Source organism: Pollachius pollachius (assembly GCF_949987615.1).
Source record: "Pollachius pollachius genome assembly, chromosome: 7".
NCBI lineage: Eukaryota > Metazoa > Chordata > Actinopteri > Gadiformes > Gadidae > Pollachius > Pollachius pollachius.
This window is the reverse complement of record NC_136940.1, coordinates 23,996,773-24,017,190: the sequence shown is the minus strand read 5'-3', so window position 1 is coordinate 24,017,190 and position 20,418 is coordinate 23,996,773. Positions and strand designations below refer to the sequence as shown.

General features: G+C 47.6%; 2 protein-coding genes across 2 annotated transcripts in view; one reads left to right on the top strand and one right to left on the bottom strand.

The window, feature by feature from the left end:
- The window catches only part of fgf22 (fibroblast growth factor 22), a 22,598-nt gene extending 17,738 nt beyond the window's left edge, over window positions 1-4,860 (bottom strand). The window contains exon 1 of the mRNA XM_079740108.1: window positions 4,422-4,860. Within this exon, the coding sequence (XP_079596234.1) occupies window positions 4,422-4,848 (427 nt within the window). The 5' untranslated portion in view covers window positions 4,849-4,860. The remainder of the gene's footprint in view (window positions 1-4,421) is intronic.
- Window positions 4,861-12,674: 7,814 nt separating this feature from the next.
- Window positions 12,675-20,418, top strand: part of polrmt (polymerase (RNA) mitochondrial (DNA directed)) — a gene marked incomplete at its 5' end in the record, with an annotated part of 42,230 nt that continues 34,486 nt past the window's right edge. Inside the window, 5 exons of the mRNA XM_079739172.1 lie at window positions 12,675-12,816; window positions 13,189-13,284; window positions 13,449-14,314; window positions 15,095-15,225; window positions 19,404-19,593. Of these exons, the coding sequence (XP_079595298.1) occupies window positions 12,675-12,816; window positions 13,189-13,284; window positions 13,449-14,314; window positions 15,095-15,225; window positions 19,404-19,593 (1,425 nt within the window). The remainder of the gene's footprint in view (window positions 12,817-13,188; window positions 13,285-13,448; window positions 14,315-15,094; window positions 15,226-19,403; window positions 19,594-20,418) is intronic.

Here is a 20,418-nt window from a genome sequence, read left to right as displayed (position 1 = left end):
ACTTAATAAGCGGTTGATGAGTCGATGAAGGGGCTAATGTTATGGTTGTTAGGTGCAACGGCCCAGCTGCCTAATGAAGTAAAGAATGAGCGATGACCCAGAGCAGGATATGATGCCCGCCTGCTTTGGTAAACACTAGGGTGTGTTTCCTTTTCCTGCGATCATCTGCTGCTTTACCATAGGCGGCGAAAAAGAAAAACATGCTGAGGCCCTATTTCCAATCAGTCATTGCGCCGAAAGGCTGCGTCTCCTCTCTGGACCGGTTCAATGGGCTATTCTTAGAGCCCTCTGTGACCGCCTGCCAGCAGGTGCATTCATACTTTGCTTGCGTGATTTGAGAGTTCATAGTGAGGTGATAGTGATCTCAAATCAGGGCTGTTGTGCCGGATTAACATCCAACATATTTGAATACCAAATGATCAAAAGAGTGAAGTTTATCACGGTGCTGGAATATCTTACGTTGTCTGTACTTCTGAAAACTCAATGGAGTCCTTTGGGTATTTTTTTTAACATTATGTGAACTGAAACAAAGAGTTCAGTGCTGCGTGTAGCTTTTGACCAAGTGCACAAAATTCAAACTGCCATCCTTCTGTTGCGTATGTTCTCACCATTCAATACAACCACTTAATATAGATATTTCTACATGATTTTTTTGTGAGATGGTGGATTAAAGCGGTTAAAGCTGTTAAAAAGCTGTAAATTTATCAATCATTATTTATTGTTATTTACAATTCATCTCGGGCAAATGGACCTGCAGTGGTGAAACAACCACTACTAATACACATTCTGCCTCTTTGTCTGTTATCAATAAGCCAGAGTCCATCAACTCGCTTCCAGTGTGTGTGTGGGTGCGTGCGTGTGCGTGTGTGCGTGTGTGCACGCGAGCGTGTGCGTGTGTGTCTTTGGCTGTACCCTATACCCATGGTGCCTCTAAGTCATTCCCTCTGCCGCTCCCGTCCTTCCTCAGCTGTTCCATGCCCCTGCTCCACTGGGATTGATACAATATTTTCCTACCTCAATTAGCTGAAGGCCTGTTGACTAATTCCCCCTGTTTTTACACCTGAGAGCCTGGGAGTCGGGGTGGAAAATATGAGTGGGGGGAGTCGAGGGCTTTAGGGGGGCTGGCCTTTGGAGTTGAACCAGGGGCTGCCTTTGAGGCTGGGGTTGGGATTGAGGCTGGGGTTGGGATTGAGGCTGGGGGTTGGGTTTGAGGCTGGGGGTTTGGTTTGAGGCTGGGGTTGGTTTGAGGCTGGGGTTTGGTTTGAGGCTGGGGGTGGGTTTGAGGCTGGGGGTGGGTTTGAGGCTGGGGTTTGAGTCCCAGGCAGCTGTGGGGAAGGGGCATGTATCTGCTGGTGGAACAGGGTCAGTGTGTACTGTTTGTGGGTGGGGTTGTTGCTGGAGTTAGTGGTAAGGTGGAGGGTTGGGGTTGGGTGTAGTGGGGCATCGGTATGAAAGGTGCAGCGATTTCATGAAGCGCTCCACCACAATAGAATTCATTCGAAGTCGTAAATTTGAATGGTACTTTCATAGAGAATGCTGCTTTTACAATGTGTGTGTCCACACAGTGTGTGACCTTTTTTTGTGTGTGTCCATGTGAGAGTGTGTTTGTGTGTGTGTGTGTGTGTGTGCGTGCGTGTGTGTGTGTGTGCGTGTGTGTGTGTGTGTGTGTGTGTGTGTGTGAGTGTGTGTGGGTGCATGCTTGTATGTGTGTGCACTCATGTTTTCACGCGGGGTCAGTGCATTTTGCGTTGCTGCTCTCCATGTTTATCTGAGCGGTCATAAAGAATGAGTACCAGCTCTTCCAAGGCGTGTCACCTTAAGATTGGAATCTATTACCTGTCCCGTTTTTACGATCATATTACAATCACCGTTGCAATCACCATTACAATAAAAAAGCAAAACATCTGCTCTCCCCACCGAGCACTCTGGGTGCCCTCTGTTCCGACGGCCCAGAGTCCACCAGCCCAGGCCAGCCCAGGGGTCAGCACTCCGGTGTCTCTCTTGTATCGGTGTCACCGTGCCGGTCATTAAACATGCATCTCTGCCTGCCCCCCCCCCCCCCCCCCCCCCCGCCCGTATCAGTATCAAGGCATTGGCTGCTTCAGGAGGTGTTTTTACTCCCCGTTGAACACTCTCGTTCCTCATACGGCGTTTACGAACATCGGCCTTGAACAAAACAGAAAGTGTCTCAGAGTAGGAGCTCCAATCTGCCTCCTGGACAGATCCCGCGGCCCCGGGGTGAAAGACGACAGGTGGGTGGGTGTTGGTGTCGCTGTGAGGCCCAGGAGGGCCGCGCGTTTGGCACTGGGTCGAGGCCAGGGTACAGGTACACTCCCTTCTCTCTCTGGGAACCGACGGCGGCTTGTTCTTTCCACCAAAGGAAACGAGAGATTGAGGGCTGAAGCGAATGAGGGCGTTTCATTTCACTCACATAGAGCCGCGCCGCACACCTCACTAAGCACTTCTGACAAGACCCTGGAATGGTTCTCGCTGTGCTAGGCATCTCCTGTTGGTGTTTTCCAAGGGCCGTGAAACGACAATTTGCCAATGCCAACCCGACGTCTGTACAGTTCGGGGTTGAAGCCGGTGGCGATGTGTTATTGTAGCACCTGACACATACTCTAACCAATAAATTAAAAATAAGAAATCCCCACTTGGACAAAAGGCGCACCAATAAAAGCCTGCCGACGATAACTCACGTCCACCTGAATCCATACCAAGAAGAACAGCCAGGCGGCTAATCCCAGCAGGATAACCCCCCCCGCCCCCCACAACAACAACAGCCGGTCCTACCCCCTCCCTCAGAAGCCCGGTGGAAAAACTCTGACTCACATACTTGTGTGAAAAGGCATTAACAACCAAACATACACAATTATAGCCTCAAAGGACCATCCATTCACTCCGACGTTCGGTTATTTAGTACGGTCAGTCGGTCAGACAGTCAGTCAGTCGGGCCGTCCATCACTTAGTCCGTCCATCAATCCCTCCGTAAGGCCGGTTACCCGGCCCGTCTGTGGAGGGGTCAGCCCGTGACCAGAGAGCGAGTCGGCTGGTCTGACCTGGTCAAGCGTCTGAAAGACACCCATTGATGACGAGCCGTTGAAAAGCGGCCCCTCTTCTCAGGTGTCCCCCTGCCTGCGGGCCCCCGTGTACCGACACTGCGGGGCAGAGAGAATAACCTTATAACCTCGTACGGGTCGTTCTATTGACTGCACCCCCGCACTGGGAGCCGCGTGGGAGGCGGGGGCGGGTGTGGAGTGATGGGCCGAGCCGGGGCCACTGCGAGGGATCCATGCTGCACCGCCGCCGGTGGCACGCAGAGAGCGGCGGAGAGCTAACCGCCGCTCACAGGGATCGTCTGCAGGACGCCGTTTGAAATGACCTCATTCATAAAGCGCTGCTCCAACCGCTGTGACCACGGGAAGCGCTTTTACAATAGGTGCCTCACATTCACCTTTCACCATTCACGCGCACACACAGCCACACGTACACACATTCATCGACGGCGGTATCAACCGTGCGCAGCAATGTTGAACTCGTGGGAGGCAGATACCGCGGTTGGGTGTCTTGGTTGTGTCATGGGAACACCTTGACAACCAGCGAGGTGGAGCTGATGACCGGACCAAACACTGTCCGGTTACTACTCATTTTTCTATCAATTATCTACCGCTCAACGTTTGAAATGATATCGCAAAAATCAGGATCCAACACACATCTGAGATTATAGCTCACACGTTGAATATCAGCGAGCTCAAGCTCATACGGTTAGGGTTAGGGTTACAAGAACACATCTAGATGGCAATCCAACATGGCAATCCAACAATAGAAATTGGCAAACGTAGGATTTGAATCCCAGGATAATGTTATCACCGTGGTGGTGGATGAAGCCCCATGTCTGGGGAGGGCTACACAACGTGAGTGTGTCTGGGTTGGCGGCCACATCTGCCCCTTACAACCGGTGCACTTTCAACACAGCTCTGACAAGTTAATCCCCTGCTGAAACTGAAGCTTTTCTCCGAAGCCCGGTTTGGATCGGGCCAACTGATGCCCAGACGTCTTTCCTCGAGTCAGCCTTCCTCGTAAACACAGCGCCGGGGTTCCCAGGAGGGACCCTCAATCCTCCGTAGGATATTCCCTTTCCCCCTAGCAACCGCGTCGCTCTCTGGTCTAATGACACAACACAAACACAACTCCTCCGTCGCTAACGAGACGGGCATAACCCCAGGGCACCCCGAGCCGACCGCCATAAAAGCGGGCCGATAAGAAAGCAATAACCACATAAAAAAACCACGCAAAACGGACTGAGGGCGTCACAGGGCATCCCGCCCTGCTGTGTGTCTCGGACCACACAACACGCACGCACAAAACACACGACACACAACGCAACTACACATGCAGAGAGCCACAACTCGGCCACTTACTGTCGGCCAGGTTCTTCCGCCGCGTGCCGTCCACCTTGCCGCCCTTGTCGATGCACAGGAAGAACTTGTTGGCGGAGTAGAGGTGGCGCAGCCTCACGTCGCCCTCCAGGTGGTTGTAGCTGCGCGTGTGCCTCTCCAGCGTCCAGGAGCAGTTCACCCCCCCGGCCAGCGCCTGCAGGGGGTTGTGCGCCCCGACCCCCGGAGGAGGACAGCCGCCGCCGCCGCCGCCGCCGCCGCCGCCGCCGCCGCCGGCCGCCGCCGCCGCCGCCGCCACGCCGGTGCTGAGCAGGAGCACGGCGAGGCACGCCAGGCGGACGGAGTGGGAAGAGGAGGAGGAGGAGGAGGAGGAGGAGGAGCGGCGGCTGGGAGGGCGCCCCGCCGGAGCCGGGAAGCGGGCCGGGGCCACGGGGGGTGTCCATCGGCGCATGGTGGGTCAGGCTCCCAGGGTGCACCCAGCGTGAGCTGCAGGCATGCTGCTGACCGGGGGATGCCCCTTGATGGAGGGCTGGCAAGAGGGTGGGGGGTTGGAGGGGAGGGGGAGGGGGGGGGGGGGGTCCTGGGGTGGTGAAGGGAGGGAGACGGCACACACACCGCCGCGCACACGCACGCAAATGCACGCACGCACACTCGAAGGCACACGCTCGAACACGCGGGCGCGCACACACCGGCAGGTCCCCTAGAGTCGGCGTCGGCCGTTGCGTGTGGCGGAGGAGCCGGCCAGAGAGCAGCTTCTCTTTCAGCGATGAGCCTGTTGGCTTCTCTGTCGTTGGCAATATGCGATCCTTGTCTTCTGGGTGGTGTGTCCCTTTCGGAGCTCATGCATCGCGCCCTCGATCGAATCTCATCTGATTATAAATCCATTGTCGACGGTCGACATGCTGTGCACTTCTGGTCCGCGTCCGTCCTGGCCCTCAGTCACTGCCCCCTTTTTTTCCTCCTTGCAGCGTTGAAGTCCTGGGATGTGTGTGTGTGTGTGTGCGAGTGAGTGTGTGTGTGCGAGTGAGTGTGTGTGTTTCTGTATGTTTTGGTGTATTTAAGTCTGCTTGGCTAAATGGAGTCTCTTCTGATATCGTATTGTGTAGGTATGTGTTTATGCATCTGTGTTCCTTTTCTTGTGTCTCTTGTTTTCTGTGTGTCTGTGTGTGTGTGTGTGTGTGTGTGTGTGTCTGTGTGTGTGTGTGTGTGTAAGTTAACTAATACAATCAGTTAAAGTGAGTGGCTGTTTTGCGTGTGTGAGAGTGAGTGAGAGAGTGTGTCTGCGGTGTGTGTGTGTGTGTGTGTGTATCTGTGTGTGTGTGTGCGTGTGTGTGTGTGTGTGTGTGTGCGTGCGTGTGTGTGTGTGTGCACCTTGCGATGCTCCGCTCCTTGCAGCTGAAGTGGAGTAAGGTGCCTGTCTCGGCTGCTGACCCGCGGCTGGTAGGAAGTTGAATGACGGTCGGTGCCTCTGTGTGTGCGTGTGTGCGTGGTGTGTGTGTGTTTGATAGAGAGAAAGAGAGAGAGAGGGAGGGAGAGAGAGAGAGAGAGACGGGGAGAGTGAGAGAGACAGGCAGAGGAAAAAGTGAAGAGTGGGAGTGTGTAAAGAAGTGAGTGAGGGAGGGAGAGGGAGCTGAGTGTGTGACAGAGTGAGAGAGACACAGAGAGAAGAGAGAGAAAGAAAGAGAGCGGGAGAGAGAGAGAGAGGGCAGGAGTCAGGCAAGGCAAAAGCACTAGGAGAGGCAGAGTGTCGTCCGTATCTGTGTGTGTGTGTGTGTGTGTGTGTGTGTGTGTGTGTGTGTGTGTGTTTGTGTGTGTGCGTGTGTGCGTGTGCATGTGTGTGTGTCAGCTTGTATGGGCAGTGAAGCAGTGAGTGGCCCTGTGTGATCAGTATGCCAGCTAGTGCAGCAGTCCCCCTCTGTAGCAGCTTCAGGAGTTGTCCCACAATTTATTCTGCGCTGGGCTTGCATCTGGCTTGAAAGGAGAGGGGTGGGGCCACAGCACTCATTCACAACCCTTTGAAACAAATGAGAGAAAACCTGTGAATTAGCCTCCAAATTAAGAAAACTGTAACAAGAAAAAACTGTGTGCAGTTGAGAATGAGCTCCAAGGAGAAATTGCCCTTCATCATGGGATTTGTAAAATATTTGTCTTTTGATTTTTACCGGAAACAGTTGACTCTTGAAAGTCAGGCATATTATACCATCAGAACTGCCTACAGTTCTATCCTATTATAACAGAAAATACAAATAAGAAATAATAGCGTTACCACAAATACAAATGTTCTGGATAAAACAAAATAAAATGCCCTCCTGAACTGTGATTCATTCCACTGCCTTATTGACCAGCGGCGGTCCGTGAGGAGACCTTTGTGTGACACCTGCATGGCCAAGTTCTCCCCCCCCCCCCCCCCCCCCCCCCAAAAAAAGCCGGCTGGGAGTGTCGGCAGAGCTGGTCCAGATGATCTCTGCGAAAGCCACCCTGCTTCTGATCACCTGTGTTAACGTTTCAATGAAACACCCCCTCTGATGTTGTGTGTTGTGTGATTTGCGAGGCCGCGGGCGGAAATGAGGAACACCATTTTTTGTGACTTCCCACACTCTTTGCTCTTTTTATTTTCTCACCAGTTTTTCGAGTGATCCCTGTTCCACTAAATGAACAGAGCCTTCCCCGTATGTCCCAGTGAGATGGATTACCTTTTGACCCTCAAAGTCCAGTCTCTTTTATTTAATCAGTCCATGATTAAAAAAGACTGATTCAGTGTAATCACGTAAAATGCCTTTTAAACAAGATCCTAGAAAAATTAAGAAAAATCAATAAAACAAATACATTTGCAATTTAAGACCATATACGTCGAAATAGAGAAGCTTTTGTGCTTTCTGTTTGTACAGGTGATCCTTTACTTTCTATATCCTGATTGTTATTTGAAAAGTGCGTGCAAAAGACACATGAAAGAGAGAGCCACTGAGAGAGTGAGGGAGAGAGAGGCACAAAGCAAAGGAGAGAGAGGGAGAGAGAGAGAGAGAGAGAGAGAGAGAGAGAGAGAGAGAGAGAGAGAAAGAGAGGGGGGGAGAGAGAGGGGGGAGGGAGAGAGAGAGACAGAGGGAGGGGGGGGAGAGGGGGAGAGGGGGGGGAGAGAGAGAGAGGGGGAAGAGAGGGAGAGAAAGAGAGTGAGAGAGAGAGAGAGAGAGAGAGAGCGAGAGAGAGAGGGGGAGAGAGTAGCATCAGTGCTTCCCAGCACATGCTCTGCTGCAGTGAGTCTGTCCAGTTTTGCAGTTAGCAATTTACTCCCTCTTTACAACCAAAACAAAAAGAGGTCTCTGTTTCAACGATGCGATCAACCTCCTGAGGTGACACACAGCGCTGGAAGTGTGTTTGATGAGTGAGTGCAACACACACACACACACACACACACACACACACACACACACACACACACACACACACACACACACACACACACACAAAGAGGCCGACAGTCATTTCACACTCCATGGCTAGTTAACTGCTCCCAGAGACTTGCTGTCCCCTCTCTTTAGTCCTCGTTTAAACCCTGCCCTCATAAAAAAAAGGACCAGTGAGAAAAAGACCATTGCCTCGCTGCTCTCTTGCTACACCCCTCGGTTCCTAGTTCCAACACTCCCCCCCCCCCCCGCCCACACACACACACACACACACACCCTCCCAACCCTCCACCCCGTCTGCATGTTCCTGCCCTTGGTGCCTGCCAGGCTCCTCATCAAAGCTTTTCACTGGATGGATCTACACAAGCTTGTTCACAGTCTCTTACCCCCAATTAAACTCCACCATGGCGTCTCTACTCTACTGCTTCTAGGGGTCTCCACCCCCCCACACACACCCCGCTCCAACCAAACCTCTGCCATTATCTTCCTGATAAGTCTGAGAAAATCTGTTTTTAGAAATAGTCTTTCGAAACATTTGATTCAAGATTTATTTTAGCTGTTGCTCGTTATTTCTCTCTGTCGATACTTTGTTCAAATTGCGTCCAGAATAAAAACCTGAAGGAGGGGAGACTGTTGGAGGTGCAGAGGGATGAGGGGTGAGGGGTGGGATTGGGGGAGAAGGAAAACCAATTGCAATGTGTTTAGGGTTTGTTTATGTTTGTATAAAACTGTTTCCTTGACGTCAAAAAAACGATGTCAGAGCAGGTTGAGCTTTCTCAGACCGCTTCTGTGATTGGTTGATGTGCCATTTTTCAACCCTCATCCTTTGTGTTGAGGATGTCAGCTGAACAAATATGCTACACAAGATATGGTCAAACATGGAGGGGGGGGGGGTAATCCAACTTAAATATCAGGATTTATTGTGAAATGAAGACATGAAAGAAAATGAGGAATTCTGTTGTTTCTACATTTATCATATTTTTCACACAGGAAGTACTAGTTACCCTCTTCTGGTCAAAGTTGCCCATAATTCAAACCGTACAACCAGTTCCTACTGTACACATGCTCGCCTTGAAGTCAGAGTGCTGGCGGACATCCCCTCTGCATGTCAGATAGGTCAGGAGATAGCCTGGTTCTCCCTCTTCGTCTTAGAAACAACTGTTTCCAACATTGTGGTATCGCGGTTACGTTATGTGAATGAGAATGATAAATATTGTCGACTTCCAATAATATGCTTTGATAAATGGTATGGGTTTTAAAAGAAAAACAAAATTAACTAAATTAACAAACAAACAATTACAACTAAAGAAATTAATTGTTTGCATTTGAATGGTTTTGTATATTAACTTTAAGAGTTTGCATATTACTGTTATTACTGTTACTGTTAAATCACCCATGGATTTAGCTGGGTCTTGGAGGGTCTAGATGGGTCTAGATGGGTGTAGATGGGTGTAGATGGGTCAGAATTGGTCTCACTGGCTATGGGTCCAGTTTAGTCTTCCTGGGTCTCCCTGGGTCTCACTTGGTCTAGCTGGGTCTGAGTCAAGCTGGGTCCAGTTGAGTTTAGATGGACTATTTGGGTCTCGCTGGGACTTGCTGGCTCTATCTCGGATTAGTTTTTGTCTCGCTGGGTCTAGCTGTTCCCTGTTTGACCTGAGGTGTTTCATTCTCAAGAATCCCCAGGGTTGAGCACCGTTGGAGAATTTCTCCCTGCTGTTCAGGCACCCTTGGACGAGGCTCTCGAGTGAACAAACCTAATCTCTCCCAGCAAGCTACCCAAGTAGCTCTGCAAGTGTATGAATAGAGATAATATCTCTGTAATGAGGCCTGTTTTGTAACATCAAAGTCTTCAAAAAGAGTCTGAAACCTGACCTCCCCCTTAGCACTGACAATCCCTCAGTAATAGCTCCCTATTATTAATTGTTTTTTCCTGTCTGCTAACTCCCTGTTCCTCTCTATCTCCACATATGTATCGTTGTCTCTGTTCTCCGTCTCTATCTCCCTCTAGATATCGGTCTCTCACTCACTCCCCCTTTTTCCTGTGGTGATATTTGATACAAAATTCAAAATAATATGTCAATAGTCTTTTTACATGCTGACATTCTCAAATTGACACAGTGACCTTCATGATAATACTAAATATTGCATGGTGACTCAGTTAGTCACTGTGCAACATTTTGTATGATGGTGGTGCATTCCCTTTTCTCCTTTGTCCCAACTCTTTGTGGTGTTGTGGCTGCTGTGGTCGAATAAACCCACATCCAGAACTGGTTGGCTCCGACCAGTTCACAAAAACATCACCCTTGTTAAAATAGGAATAATCTTCCAATATCCTGCTTGGGTGGCCATTGTCTATTGTAGAGGTATCGTGATAAGTGGTTATCAATCTGTTGCAGTGAGCCGTTTCTGAGACAGCTACTAATCCGTCCGCTATCCATGTAGAGATCTGATAGATATTCAGATTGTTCGTTACACGGTAGCAGCAGATTGTAATCTCTGATGGTATGAGGGATAACTCAGCGGAAGTGGGAAATTTAGGAGTGAAATAGATAACAACACGTACTGGCGTGACTATTAGGATCACGCAGAAGACAGGAGGACAAACCGACCCGCATATAGATATTGAGGTTAGCTAATCTTCAGTCAAGGTCGACCACCGTTTGTGGTGCCAACCGTTGCTGTTTATTGTGTGAGTGTATGTTTATTAATTGCCATTGTCGTTTTGTAACTGTGATTTACAGTTCCGTTGATAGAAGGAGAGACGTTTCTTTTTGTTTACTTCTCACTATCCACATGAAACTAATATGGCAACATGCATTCTGAAGCAAATATGAAATAGAGAGTATAGGTACTTTGATAAAAGTGACACAATCCCGATTTTCATTGTTATATTTGCATGAGCTGTGTTTGAAAAGCACTTTGCTTTTCCATGGAACACAGATCAGTCATCCCATCTAAGAGGTGTGGACTTGTACCCCCACGCATGCATGCACCCACACACACTGACGCACACACACACACACACACACACGCACACACACACACACACACACACACACACGCACACGCACACGCACACGCACACACGCACACACGCACACACACACACACACTCACTAATGCAACAACATGCTCGAAATGTGAACTATGCCGACCATTTCACAAAGAAACATCTCTGTCAAGTTTCCAGCGCCAGGTGAGGCGGTTTGCTTCCAAAACAGCCGTCTCTCTCCCTCCATCTGTTAAACAAATAGGCATACCCCTACAAAGGTGTGCAAAGGAGTCGACATGATCAAAGTGTGTGAGAATGGCAGCCTTGTCCTGGCCTGGCCATTATCAGCCTCCCTGAATGCCTGTCTTCTCCTCTATTGTTGGCCCAGGCATTGACAGTCAGTCACCCGGCAATGACTGTCACACCAGCGCAAAGAGCCAACCGTCGACAGGGGTCGACCACATCAAACAGGGCCCGTTGAGGGGGCCCCTGCTCGTGAACCGTGGCAGCAAACACCTCCTGATCCTCACCTACCGCTCGGCAGCAGACACCTACCACCGGCCGGACAGCCACCACATCCTTTGAGAAAGGATGTAGCGCAGAGACCTCATTTCTTCTTCAACCACCCCCCCCCCCGCCATCTCTCGCTCTCTCCCTGTTCCTCTGTGTCCCTCGGCCGATCTCTCCCAAGCCGAGGATCGCTTGTGTTAACCTCCAGCCCGGCGAGACACAAAGGACCGGCTAAAGTGTTTAAGAATGCTTTATGGATGCATGACAAGGGGGAACCTGACACCACCGGGGGTCAGGGGTAGGCATACAGGATGTGACTGAGATTAATTCTGTTTTGCTTTTAGATTCGGGGCTGAGTCACAGTTGATGTGATTTAAATTGCGCCGGATCGTTTGAACTTTCCAACGTGATGGACGGGCCAAAGAGAGGGAACACGTTTTGTGGGCCAGTGTACTACATTTCCTCGAGGCTAATTGGTTTTTTGTGTTTTTTTTTTTTTAAACAGCACGATGATAAGCATTATGTACCATGTTTCAGATTGAAATGCAACACCCTTATAATTTCATAATAAACATAGATATTGTTTATTATTATTGATAATTTATTATAAATACTAGAAGTGAGGCAGTGGATTGTACGCCCACAAATGCTTTTTTAAATTGATTTGCCTATATATATATATATATATATATATATATATATATATATATATATATATATATATATATAATTGTTTTATTAGTTGTTGACTACACAAATGCAAAAATCCTTCTACTTTAATGTTTCAATTGTAAACCACTTACCACAGTGTCGATTTTTTGTGATATGACAAGAGATATCATTCATACATAACATAATTAAAGGCTTTGCTTGAATTATTGAACTATTCTCTTTGAGGTCAATGTTTTCTGTAAGCAATGAAACTATCTTGCTTATATTACGTCGCCACCTATTGGCCAATAATTATAACAATTTTGACTAACAATGGAAAACCTTTACAAAAATATCAAAGCCTATTTTTCCTACTGTTCACTCAATAACCTGTTAATAAAGAACACATACAAATTAAATAAAAAATACATATTTACATTATATTTATCTTTCTCCTAAAAAAAATATCATAGCAAATCGTTCTATAACATTTTATATATATATTTTTTTTTAATTAGTTTTTTCCCCGATCCCATCATCGATCTTATTGGTAGGTCCATCTATGTTTTTCTTAACAACAGCGCGTCAAGCCGCTTGAAAATCGATTCATCTGTGATCCTTTAACCACTACTGTTACCAATGCCATCACTTTTACGTGTTCAACTACTTTGGCCTTGGTCAAAATGGCAGCCTAGTGCTTACAACCTGCGCGGTTATGTCAACATGTCACTCATCAGAATCTGTGCCTTTTCCAAGTGTCTATACCGTCGTAGTTTATTCCAAAGATGCATTCCTCCGGTGACACATGTGGACTACTGTCGGTTATGTTTCGGCATACGGAACGGCCCAGTAAGGCACATATCAGGTGAGATCCTTGTCCTTATGTCACAACGTTGGTGATCAACCATCAACAAACCATGTGTGCGACAGTCTGACTCCATTGTCATTGGGTCTGAATACAAATGTGATACATAAAAATAATAAAATTGCCATTTTCTGAAGTTTGTTACCGCAGTCCAAATTAATTTAGACAAATATCATCAACTTGCAGAGAACGGTAGAGGTGATGATGACCAATGTGAAATGCTATGCCATTCTATGGCTCTTTAACATGTTTAATCAGTTGCAGGACACACGATATTCAGTCACGTTTTTATGTATGTTGTTATAATAACACTACATATACAGTTGACACCCGTGTGCTCTTAATTTTGATCCCTTCTGTTCATCCTTCCAGAAACACACTGGTTACAACAAAGACATTTCTCCCCGCTATTGCCGAGGAAAGATGAGACAACGACGCGTGTACTTAAACAGACTCAACTACTAGATGGTATCTTCTTTTCATTATCGATGTTGTATCTCTTTGAAACTTGAACCTTTATCCATCTGTATGCCTTTTAAACTCACTTAACATTAAATTATGTTATTATTTTAGTTGTTTAGTTGTATTGGGGGAGACAATTGATTTATTTCACACTCTGTTCTTTCTCATAGTGCTTGAGGCAAGGATCCAACAACTGCAGTCACACGGTATCCTAGATATCCAACATGTCAACGTACAAGTACTCAAAGCACCCAAATCAGGAAAAGGGTCTGGGTCTGGAAAGAGCCCCAAAAGTACGTTGCATGAGAAAGGGGACATTGTTAAACCCAAACAGACTCTTACTAAAGGGGCCGCTAAATCACAGTCTTCCAAAACGCAGCCGAGCCGATGGCTGCAGAAACTAAATCAGGAGAAGACCAACAAAATAAAGCGGGAACAGGGGCTTCAGAAGAAGAACGTCAAGGAGACGCCACCTAAGGTCAAGGCGAAGCCCCACAAGGACGTCAAGGAGACCCCAACGACGAAGCCCCAAGCTGGCCTGATGACTCCAGGTCGATCGTACAAAACAATCTCCTCACCCGCAGCCATGATATGGACTTCACCTTCGGTCCAGGGAAGCGAAGGGTCGTCGAAATGGGCCGATAAGATAAGATCGGCGGCAGCTGTGGCCGCTCACAAAGCATCTAAAAGGAACAGCGCAAAGCAGGCTCCGGACGTTCTGGCCCAGAGCCAGCCCAGTCTGGAGCTCCAAGCCCAGGCACAGGAGGACGCTGAGGTGGAGGAGCTGGAGAAGAGGCTGAGTCTGGTCAGCGACTTGACGTCCTCCGCCAGCACGGAGCGCCTGCTGGGGGACAGAGAGCCAGCCGTGTGCAGCGACGCCCAGTTCGGCATCCGCTCGTACCTGGAGGCGTGCGTGTTCTCCGGGGACCTAGAGCGGGCCAACCGCTTCCTGCTCAGCCAGCACCGGATCCTGAGCCGCCGCAAGCTGCTGGACGTCGGGATGTACAACACGGTGATGAGGATCTGGGCCAAGAAGGTGAGCGTGTGCGCTCTTAGAATAGTACAAGTTAAGAACAAAAATAGAATAGTACGCACTAATTTAACCATTAACACTTAAATGCAACCATTTAAGTGTTCTTCCTGTATGTATATATATCCACTATGGCACCTGTTGCCCTCCCGATCGTCACTGGACAGAGGGATCCCCCACTCTGCGTTCCTTCTCAAGATTTCTTCCTTGCTAATTAAGGGGGGGGGGGTCATAAATGTATGGCCTGTTAAGCCCTTTGAGACTGTACCTGTGATTAAGGGCTATACAAATAAAATCGAATTGAATACAAAGGCAAAAGTCAGCAAATATGACACGTTGCATACAAAAAGGAATATTACGATCATGTTTTTATCATGTACATTGAAAGGCAGCTCAACGTAACAGATAGTACATGCTTTTTTGTGATGGTTATTAGGTTTAGTTTAGATCACAGTTTATTCTAGGAGGTGTTGCTGCTGAGGCAGAATTTTACGTCAGCCATATACTTTTGCTTTTCCGCTATGGCCTCTCCTGTTTTCCTGCTCTAAGGGTTAACAAGAGAATACCTTTTGTTCACTCTACTGCTGAGTTAAGCAACATGTAGTGAGAAAGCCCGATCAAATCTTTACATTCAAATCTGGCTTTCTTTCAGCAAGCAACGTATAACAACAAGTTAAGAACAAAAGTGTGATTTGATCAGGTACAATGAGAATCCTGCCACTAAACGTATGTTTATATGTTGACTTTATTGCTCATCCTGTATGCCTTGCGTCTCTTACCACACAGGGCACACTGAACCAAATTGGGCGGATCTTCATCCTGGTGGAAGAGGCGGGGTTAAAGCCTAACCTGGGGTCTTACTGCGCAGCTCTGGAGTGTATGGGCCGCTCCGACAGCTGCCCCCGCGTGGTGAGCAGGTAGGTCCAACCACAGACGGTAACACCACCGAGCTCACTGGAGAGACGGCCATCTGAAGGCCTGGTCGTGCCGTTGCAGTCACCCTAAACCCAGGTGGACTTCTGTGCTTCTGCCACGACCACACCGTAGGACCAAATGTATTTCAATCAGTGTCCCTGTTTGGTTGATGCGAAAGGATCTAACTGTTGGGTTCACGCTTGCAGGTGAAGTGGCCACCAGGATTTCATCTCTAATTGATTGAGCTGTATTTTACTTGGGGCTGGGCGATTAATCGAATTTCGATCTCGATTTCGATTTTAGCGTCAAACGATCAAAACATAATAATAATAATAATCGAGTTTTCGATTATTATTAATTCTTTTTTATTCATGTTTTATAGAAAGAACAGCTGGATACATATCTGTACATTATTTTAGATTTGAACATTTTCTTTTGGACAATTTAGTGTCTTTTTTAAGGAGAAATTTCAGAATTCTCAGTTACAAAGTGTTTTTTAGAGACGCATGCTGAATAAATACATCATGTTTTCAAACTCAAAAAATAATCGTTTGAATAATCGTGATTTCAATATTTACCAAAATAATCGTGGTTATGATTTTTTTTCATAATCGAGCAGCCCTAATTTTTCTATGAAGACCTCATTAGCCTGGCTGGCATTATTGTGAGGTCTCCGAATGTCAGGTGTTACTGGGATAACACAAGATGCATGTGTACATACAGTCAGACCCAATGCAATGCAAACTCTGTTTTGTCAAATTCTGATCAAACGTCCGTGTGAGGTTTTTATAGGGGTGTCTTGGTCACTTTGAGGTCATTCGTTGTTATCTGGGTTCTCTCCTTGCTCATTCGTATCCATGGGAATGTCCCCTTATGCTGTGTGGCAGCACGGTGGTCATTAGGACGGCAGACACTCGCTACAGTCCATAGATCTCTGTAATCAGATGCTGATGACATTGTTTCACTGCACTAGTATTTTCTTGCTCAATATCCAGCCCAGCGAGCCATCTCCCCTCCGGCTTATGGTCTCTCCTGTTCTCTGAAAACCTTCCTGCCTGTCCTACTGGCTTCCTGTCTGTCCGTTCGTCTGCCAATTGACGTCGTCCACAAGTTTTTTCAGCTGCTATGGTGCCAGAACAAACATGCCTCTTTTAGCCTGCTTCCTGCTCACTGTTGCAATAATTTAATTACCATTTGCAATGATGATATTACATTTCTTGCTCGTCGTGCTGTTTCCCCTTTTATTACATACACTTTATAGGCAGCATCCGTCTCTCTCTCACTTGCTATTGCCCTCTCTCCCTCTCTCTCCCATTCTCGGTCTCTATCTCTCTTGCTCTCTCCTTCTCTTGATGTCTTTTCTTCAAGGTCTTTCGAAGTCCTCTATCCAATGTTGAAGCTAAGCACATTTTGCTTGTATCTGTCGAGCTATCTGCCCCTTTTTGTTTCACAAGACCTCACTGCCGTCACATGCAGTCTAATCCCTTCTTTGTTGCCCTCTCTTTCTCAGCCTCTAGAGTCGAACCGCTCTACATAGAGGTTACTTCATAATGATGTTTTTAAGATCAGTTTAGAAATTCTCTGAAGTATGAACTTGAACCCACTTGAAAAGTTTAGCACCATTTTAACAAAAATGCTCAACATGATATCCATACAAAATATCAGCGTTTTTCACTACAGTAACTACAACTACGAATTGCAGCACAATTATAATTGTTCATTGTTTATTTCGCTTTCATTAGAAAAGCTGCTACTTTATAATTGTATTGATGTCTTGAGGAAGCGTAGTGGAGGCCAGAGTAGATCCCAGATATCTATTTTGATATGTTTGTGCAGTTCTGAAGATTTCCTCTAGAGGTCAGTACCTCCATAGGGCTCCCCTGTGGCATTGACTTTAGAGCGGGCAGATCAGCTCAATTGTATCGGTTTGGATACTAAACGGCTCAGAGAATGGTGTGACTTTACAAGACATCTGTGACCGCAGCACTAGCGGCGCCAGGATTTTTGATTGTGGGTGGGCCTCCAGAAAACTGGATGGGGCAGTTGAAATAAGCCACAAAAGAAAACGGGTACCCCTTCATCTCCGTTTCAGCGCTTTTCTGCGGCACTGAGGACAGCGACTCAGTAGCCTACCTGTGTGGCTCTTGTGTCGCTGTCCTCAGCTCAGTGCTGAAGCGGACAAAGACATACACCTTGGCTGTAGGCCTAACTTCATTTATCTCTTTTGAACGTTCAATACACAAAAAGACTGAAATGGAATTATGTCTTTGGAGGGTCTGTTTCTCTCTCCATTTATTTACCCAGCACGGCGGGCAGGGAACTGTCCAAAATAATTTAACTGTTTCTTATAAATTCAGAATGACAGTGTATGGACTGTATGGACACGAAATAACAGCAGCATTGAATCTGACACAGCTGCTAAACACAAACAGCAGGAAATCGATCAAAAATGATTTCTCCTGTAGCTCATTTCTTAAGAATAATTAAATAAATAACATATCTAACCATATAAACAACAACGTAACAATCCAAGATAACTGATAAATAATCGAGCAGGATGCTAACTCGTCACTTGTAACCGCGTTACTTAAAACGGCAGGAGTTTCCTCCTGCTCCTCGCAGCATTTCTTGCAGAATTTAAATGAAAACAAGCTGCTTTGCTTTGCGTTTTTTAGCTAATAGCTAGCTACCGTCTGCGTCTGTCTCATTGAGCTTGCTTTAGAAGCTTGCGCACCAACATCATTCATTTCATTGGATCAGTTGCAGCCTGTGGGAAGGCAGTCCACACTTTGGGTAGAAGCCGCTGATTGGCTGAGAAGCTTTTACTCAAAGCTTTCCTCAGGCTGCTTATTGGATGAACAGCTAGAATGAAAATCACTCACTACTCACTATAGGCCTGGGTCAAAATGGGCAGGCCCGGACCTAAAATGGGTGGGCCCAATGGTAGCGCCGCAGTAAAATAATAATTGCTGGGTTTTGTTTTTTAAACTTTCTTGTCTTTGTCCAATTCCTGTTTTAATGCGCACAGTGCTGTCTTCTGTTTTACTTGTTTTATTGTTTGAATATAAATCGTATGACCAAACCGTAGAATGGTTCATGTGCTTCACAATTTCATTAAGAATGCATGGTAAAAAGATTGTACAGATGATTGTATTATGTATTAAAACTTAATTTGATCACAATGATGATAGTATCAAGGGGTGGCTACTTCCCAGATGCCAAACTGCAGTTCATAGGCAAGGATCTACATTACATTTTCCAAATTATATCCAGCCCCTCTCATTTGCATTTCAGCAACTGATGGTTGATTTGGGGATATCTATGAACCGCGGTCTGGCCCGTGGATGCCGGCTTTCTCCTTGAATAAACATTACCTAGCTGTTGTCGGGGGGGCAGCTGTCTCTGTACACGGCCTCATGCCTGCACCATGGCCGGCAGGGTGGTTTGTCCAGGCAAATATACACACATCGCCATCCAACTCCCATCTATCAGGCCATGCAACCATCCACAATGACGCAGGACTGAAGTTCCTGCCTAACGATGGGGCCGTGATTTGATGATTTGATACTCCGAGTCTTAGATCACTGCGACGGGTTGGAAAGGTTATGCGCTGAGATCAGAGTCTACATAATAATCATTGTGAGCTCCAATTAATATGAGAAACATGCGCCCCATGATGGTGCTGGTGTTGATATGCTCTCCATAGCTAAGGGCTGCTTCACCTTGAGCTCACAGAAGATGGCTGGAGACTTCTAACTTAAATTGATTCTTTTTATTTTTTTTTGTATTGTTGTTCTGATTTTGTAGCTTTGGGCTATGCGGGCCATGCCCCTTTCTGCTCCTGCATGCTTTGTCTTCCTGTTGTGGGCTGTGTTGACTGTTCTCAGCATTCTTTTGTGTTTATTAGTAGTCTGTATTTGTTGAGGTCACAAAAAAATTACCAAAAATTAGGGTTGTGGGTCCAAAAAGGTCGGGAAACCCTGGTCTTATGATTTCTTTGATTTCTACAATCAAACATAGAATGGTTCATGTGCTTCACAATTTCATTAAGAATGCATGGTAAAAAGATGAACGGAGGATTGCATTATGTATTAAAACATCATTCCCGAATGACAAAAAAACGCTCCATTTGTCCTTTTCCTAACGTGTTCGCCGTCTTGTTGCCCGTGTCCGGCCCCAGATGCCTGAACCACCTGGAGGCGGAGGGTCTCTCGCTGGACAACCTCTTCGGCCAGTTCGTGTTCCGGCAGGATGAGCGGGACATGGTCCTGAAGGCGGTGTGCTCCGTGCGGCCCGAGTACCGGCCCGTCTCCGACTACCTGACGCCGGACGACCGCCACCCGTCCCTGGTGCAGGACCTCTATCTCCAGGTACCCTCTCCTCTGGCCGTCTCTCAGCCGTTAATCCGGGGGGGGGTAAGGCAGACAAATACCTCCAGGTACCCTCTCCTCTGGCCGTCTCTCAGCCGTTGACATGGGGGGTAAAGCAAACGAATACCTCCAGGTACCCTCTCCTCTGGCTGTCTCTCAGCCGTTAATCCGGGGGGGGGGTAAGGCAAACGAATACCTCCAGGTGCCGTCTCTCAGCCGTTAATCCGGGGGGGGGTAAGGCAGACAAATACCTCCAGGTACCCTCTCCTCTGGCCGTCTCTCAGCCGTTGACATGGGGGGTAAAGCAAACGAATACCTCCAGGTACCCTCTCCTCTGGCCGTCTCTCAGCCGTTGACATGGGGGGTAAAGCAAACGAATACCTCCAGGTAGCCTCTCCTCTGGCTGTCTCTCAGCCGTTAATCCGGGGGGGGGTAAGGCAAACGAATACCTCCAGGTGCCGTCTCTCAGCCGTTAATCCGGGGGGGGGTAAGGCAAACGAATACCTCCAGGTACCCTCTCCTCTGGCCGTCTCTCAGCCGTTAACACGGGGGGGTAAGGCAAACGAATACCTCCAGGTACCCTCTCCTCTGGCCGTCTCTCAGACGTTAACACGGGGGGTAAAGCAAACGAATACCTCCAGGTACAGTCTTCTCGGCTCTCTCTAAGCCGATATCACAGGGGATAAAGCAAGCAAATACCTCCAGGTACCCTCTTCTCTGGGTGTCTCTCAGCTGCTAACACAGGGGGTAAAACAAACGAGGCCATTCCTGCATTGTGGGACTGCAGTTTCTTATAAATAATCAAACACTGAGAACTGATAAGGA